This window comes from Xiphias gladius, chromosome 21, assembly GCF_016859285.1.
Source record: "Xiphias gladius isolate SHS-SW01 ecotype Sanya breed wild chromosome 21, ASM1685928v1, whole genome shotgun sequence".
NCBI classification, from domain to species: domain Eukaryota; kingdom Metazoa; phylum Chordata; class Actinopteri; order Istiophoriformes; family Xiphiidae; genus Xiphias; species Xiphias gladius.
In genome coordinates this window covers 8,612,792-8,618,791 of record NC_053420.1, presented here as the reverse complement: position 1 = coordinate 8,618,791, position 6,000 = coordinate 8,612,792, and the positions used below count along the sequence as shown (strand labels likewise).

The 6,000-nt window shown below is 43.1% G+C and overlaps 1 protein-coding gene across 3 annotated transcripts in view; it reads left to right on the top strand.

Moving 5' to 3' along the window:
* Positions 1-1,092: 1,092 nt before the first annotated feature.
* The window catches only part of anks1ab (ankyrin repeat and sterile alpha motif domain containing 1Ab), a 44,278-nt gene continuing 39,370 nt past the window's right edge, over positions 1,093-6,000 (top strand). For 2 of the 3 annotated variants that reach the window (XM_040116205.1, XM_040116203.1), the window contains exon 1: positions 1,672-2,172. In XM_040116205.1, the coding sequence (XP_039972139.1) occupies positions 1,879-2,172 (294 nt within the window). In that variant the 5' untranslated portion in view covers positions 1,672-1,878. Of the gene's footprint in view, positions 1,180-1,671; positions 2,173-6,000 lie in introns of those variants that run through there. The other variant, XM_040116204.1, reaches the window with a different exon arrangement.

The following is a 6,000-nucleotide window of genomic DNA, read 5'->3' as shown; positions in this document are numbered from 1 at the left end:
ATTAGATGTGCAATTCTACGTGCTTCATTAGATGTGGCTTTTGTTATTGCCAGCTGAGCAGTGGGTGACTGTGTGAACCCTCCTTGGCGAGCAAAGGATGTTATCTTTTCTGTCATGCACATACCAGCACTGCCCATAGGGAAGGGGTGAGCATGCAAGGAACTTGGCTGATGGAGCGCACAGGGCACAGAGGCGCCCTGTGCATGGCTACGGTTGCCTGTGAATACTAACGATTCCTCACAAGAGACCCTTTTGTCAGCATCAGATCCCTTTGTGAAGAGTCATGAATAGAATAGAGTGTGTGAGATCTTTTCTTCAATCCTCCCGCATCATCCACATTTCCCATCTTTATTTTTTTAAACCTCTGTAGCTCCCAAGAGTTCATATTTCCCTTATACAACCAAGTCCAAGAACACAATAAAAACACTTTAGGGCCTTTATAGTTTGGTAAATCATATAATTATGATGTTTTCCTTCAAATATATCGCAAAAGTAGAGAAAATAAATGTAATCTAATGATTTTAGTATCAAAATCAGTGTTTTGCCACTGCGAAGTGTCATCTCTTTAGCCTAAACTGGATTTGTGACTGTGGAATATGTGCATTAAAAACTATTAGAGATGAATTTCCTGGTCAGACAGAATTTTCAGAGGAAAAATAGGAGAAGCATCGGGAGGAGCATCCTAAATTTTCTGCTACACTTCAGGTAATTGACCGAGTTGGGCTGTGAAGTGTTCTAGACTAAAAGACAGATATATAGTATACAGTAGATACTGTATGTAGAAAGACAAATACATGTGGGTGGCAGTTTATATGGCATCCATGCTGGTTCAACAAAGGTCTGAAATACCATTTCCTCATATCTGCCCTACAATAACAAAAGTAAGCTCAACTCAGTAACCTCAGTCTCCCGCACAAACACACTCTCTGATACACACACAGTCAGCAAAGGAGGAATCCTGCCTTTCCCTCCTTTAAAATGGAGCAGCCACCCAGTGCGTCAGTAACCTGATTACCCCAGCTGTCAGTCTGAATAAGGCCAGGCTTTGGGATCCTCCCGTCCTCTGATCATCACTATGGGACAGAGCCGGTCCTCCTGGAGAGTCTGAAAACAACCTCAGAACAGGATGGACACAAATACACGGAGCAGAGAAAGAACCAGGGCTAAATAAGTCAGGAGGTAAGAGGATGCAGTGATGAGGACGTATTTGATTTCTTACTGAGAGATTTTTTGTCAGATTTATTTCAGCTGATTGAGTCAGACATCAGGCATCAGGCTATATCTTAAAGTACTACAGATTTAATGTATCTGTGAGTTACTGAGTGGTATACACAGTGGTGTGTCTTACGTAGTTGCTCATGGATATGTGTAAACGTGCTTCTTGCTTCATCTAACCCTGGTTTCTTAATTCAGACACCAATTGGAATATTCTCTTTCAGGAATTGCATGACCACATGAGATACATTACCTAATGAGAAAAGTAACTGTAGGAGAATCAGAAAGGCCACAGCTGAGGGGATAAAGGAGGGGGACTCTTTGAGGCAGCCAGTCACTAAAGGGAGGGCAACAGGATACAACCAGTGGGTGGACCTTGATGATTGTTCCTGTGCACAAGTCTCCCACTTATATGCTTCCCTTTCCTCCAAAGAAGAGCACTTTGCATGAGTTTGAGTCAATTGGAATGCCGGCCGATTCCCTCAGTCTACAGTACTTATATTTCACAGCTCTGTTTCTTTCAGCACTACCGTTGACTGGCTTTCCACCACCAGAAGTTTTAAAGCTCCACAAAGACCCTGAACTAATCTCTGGACTGACTATACAAGTGAGAGTACTACAGGGAACTGAGGACCCTGAGCTGCGCTTGGCAGGTCCAAAACAATGGCACAGTGCACGCCGGATACCAGACCTGGCAAGGTGATCCAGAATTCGAAGGCTGACATCGAAGACTTGAGTGAAGTTTCAACTGAGTCTGCATCAGCTGTGGCGGTCAAAGTCAGACCTAAAGACCTGGCGCTGATTCGAAGCTTGTCCAAGTCGGACTCTGACTTGTTGGCGTCACCACTCGGAGAAGAGGATGGAGGTCTGGCTGGCCGCTGTGGGTCGGTGTCTAACTGCAGCACTGGGCAGCCATCCATGGAGCGCATGCCTTCCTTTGCCTCTGAGTGGGATGAGGTAATACTCCTGCTCTGGGGATGGGAAACAAGTGGGAGGGTGTAGAAGACAGAGGGAGTGGCACTTTCGGCATTAAGGCATGGACAGGCTTTCAAGCAGAGTTTGTTAATATCCGTAAGAGAGAGTGTGTTGAGCGCGTGTGAATGTGTGACAAAAAAGAAGGGCCGATAAGAGAAGCAATTGAGGATTAGTGTGAAAAAAGAACGAAATGGGAACAGGCGAGGCAGCACATTTCAGGAGAGATGAAGGAAGGAAGGAAGGAAGGAAGGAAGAGGGGGAGAGCAGAGGTAGCAGTATGAGAGCGACCAGGAGTCCAGCAGAAGCAGTGATAGAGTAACTTTGCCCAGGCTGTCGGCGGAGAATGCCTGCGGGCGAGTGCTTGAATGCATGAATGGCTTGATCACTTGCACCGACCTCCCTGTAGCAGTCCTGGCATCCAAGACTAATTGGACTTGTGCTGTCATTCCACATCCACTCAGTACATGTCTCAGGGGCCGACCCACGCTTCCACTGTCTCCTCCTGCACTCCTCTGGCTCCTTTGCTGCGTCTTGCGCCATGTACTTTCAGCCCACTGTGAGCAATCCCTCACCCCCCATCCTCCATAAACCCCAAAATCTTAATTTGTGATTTTCGAGAACTTTGGAGCATTGGTGCAGCACACCCTGAAGCACTGCAAAGACCTTGAAATGAATAATAATTTCTTACCAAAACTTCCAAACACACTTAAATAGTACAACCTGTTGGGACAATGGCTGAAGACTGTTAACAAATTATTATAGTGTAAAGCTCTGAGGCAAATTTATGCATTTTTTAAAAATGTCCACAGCACTCTGGAGCACTAGACACTTTCGGGTGAGTGCTTAATCCCTTTCACAATTGTAAAAAATTATAAAATCTTATTCAGACTATTAGGTTAACTTTTGGCATAGAGCAACATTTTGTCATACCCGACTGATAGCATGGCTAGCAACTGGTTTAATTAGCAGGGAAAATTCTCTTGATGTTGATTTGCTTCTTGTGGAATACATACTGTAAATCAACTTCAGTTAAGGAGGGTTTCTTGTTTATCTACATTGGACTTGTCCCTAATCTAGGCCACCAGTCTCTTTTAATACAGTCTTTTTGGTTCCAGGGCCATAGCTACCATTGAGGACACTGAGGTCATGTCCTTGGAAATACTGTGCTTGTAGGAATCTGGGAAGTTGTGGGGTTTAATGACATGAAGAGGACTTTGCGTTCTATACAAATATTGGATATACATGTTGGTTGGTGGCCATTCTCTTGAAGGAGCCCGGTTCTGCTAGGGGAATCTGGACTCATGACTTTCTGTAAGTGCTATGCGAAGGCAACTGGACAACTGGAAGATGTTTTGCCTATCATCCGAAAGGCTTCTTCAGTCCTACCTGAGTAGTGCGGAGTTCCAAGATTATATCCTCTGGTGAGATCAGCAGCACTTGTGAGTCGTTGATCCTCCCGGTCATCATGTGAGTCGCTAGGATCACATGGGTCAAGGTGTGGATGGGTGCTAACACCTTGAGGGTCGTTAGGGTGACAAGTGAGTCATTGACCCACGCTGCCATCATTTGAGTCATTGAGGTCACATGAGTCCTTGTGTGGATGGGTGTTCAGCTGTTTGGGGAGTGAATTTAGAGCTGCATTGTAGGTGGCTGACAGGTAGGTGTCTCAGACCACCTCCTCTGTTATGCCCATGATGTCAGTATTTCTAAAATCCTGGAAATGGCACTGCTGGTCTCAAATGCGTCCAAAAGATGCAAGTGGTGGATTGAATGGGAGATTGTTTTGTCTTTTTTTGGTCACAATCTTGATTTAGTTTCAAACCCGTTTGAACTGAGACTTGACTGAGTCTTGAACTTGTAAATATCTAGGACTCATGTTAATGTCTTCACCAAGGCTGGATTAGCAACCACGTAACTGCCCAGTGGCCCTAGACCTGCAGAGGTCCCAAAAGTCCCAGGTTCACTCCATATCATTTTTACAACTTTACAACTTGAATCATAAATATGTATAAATATATGAGAATTTTTCCACTGAAATAGAATGTCAACTATGATGGGTCCACAATCCTGTGGTCCTGGTCAAAATCTGGTAGTTCAACTGTTTTAGTTTATATTGAGCTTGCTAGTTGTAAAGTTTGTTTCATTAATTTGCTTTAATTTCTTTTTGTGTGCCAAATAATTAACCTTCAGAAAACCTCAGGCAAGACAGTATTATTACATCACAGAAGTATTGTGAGGCTGCAATCAACAATTCTTTTCATTATCAATACATCTGACAATTATTTCCTTTACTAATCAATTGATTGTTCATTGTATAAAATGTTAGAAAATTGTGAAAAATGCCCATGCAAACATATTGTTGTCGGACCAACAGTCAAAAATGCAACATTGTTGAGTTTACCATCATGGAAAACTGGGAAACCAGCATTTATTCAAATTTGAGAAGCTAGTACCGATGATGTTTTGGCATTTTTGCTTAAAAATGACTTGAATCAATTATCAAAAATGTTGGCAAGTATTTGTGTCCACCAACTAATCAATTAATCAATCAATCATTTCAGCTTTAGGTTGGTGTCTGGGTGCCTGGGGAAATAATGAAACCGCCAAGTATAATAGGGGTCAGTAAGGGGCACAACAACACATTTTTGCCCCACAAGCCCCTAGGAGTTTGATTCCAGCCATGGTCTTCACCAGGGTCATGTCTAAGTTATGGTCACATGAATAGGGCATGGCTGATCCTGTATGTTGTGATCATGTGCCTTTTTCATCTTTACAGCAAGGGCAGTTTGGCGTCGCTTCATAATACTCAGACATCTTTCACTTTTATTTGGATTTGCGTACCCCTCTCTTTGTCATTTCTCCCTGTACTGTGCCTGCTCTCTGCTCCATCCCAATGCCCTCTGACAGAAATGTTTATTCAGGCCATGTTGGGTGGAGTGTCCTGTTCTCAAGGGCATCCTGTTTTGCAGCTGCTCCCTAGTGTCTGTTTCTCTTCCAGATTTCAAGGGATTTGTTTGGGTAGGGGATATGGGTGTGCGTATGGGCGGGGGCAAAAACCAACTCTGGCTTGTGTGTATATCTCACGAAGGGATCAACCGTCAACCTCAACATTGAAGCGACACATGAGGCTCAGGGGAAGGCTGGGCTTTAAGTCAGATACATAAGCACACGCTTATGTCAGTGCATGCGCACACACAGAAAGTCAACACATTGAATACACACCTTGGCATTCAGATGTTATTATTAGAAAAAGGAAGTTATAAGTTGAAGCATAACCTTTAAACCCTTTAGTATATATTTTAAATTATATTATCTCTGGCAGCTTATGTAACTGCTGACCATTTTTTGGGTCCTGTTGTAGTGAAAGCACTTGGTTTTCTATTCAGAATTTTACTTGAACAAAGAGAAGAATCAGCCAATGTGATGAGACGGTTTTTGTTGAATTTCTTTTCTGACACAGCTTTCTTTCTGAGCTACTTAACACAGAGAAAACATGGTCAGGTGGCCTATATGTTAAGCCATTCAATCCATTAAATAAAACTTCGATAAAGGAAAATACTCAGTTGAAAAACCTCAAAGACATATACCACATTCAGTCTCAGCCCTGTAGGTGGCTACATTGTGAGTGCTGCTGCCTGTTTGATGATCCTGATTTATGAGGGTGTATTATGATGTCCTCTACTTGTCCTGTCAGCTTTTGTTGGATTAGTAAATCACTCTTTTGATATCTGACCGGGGTTTCTAAATGGATGCTCCTTCTGCATTGCTCTTTAATGTAGTCGTATTATCAAATTGTCAAATTGCTTATTA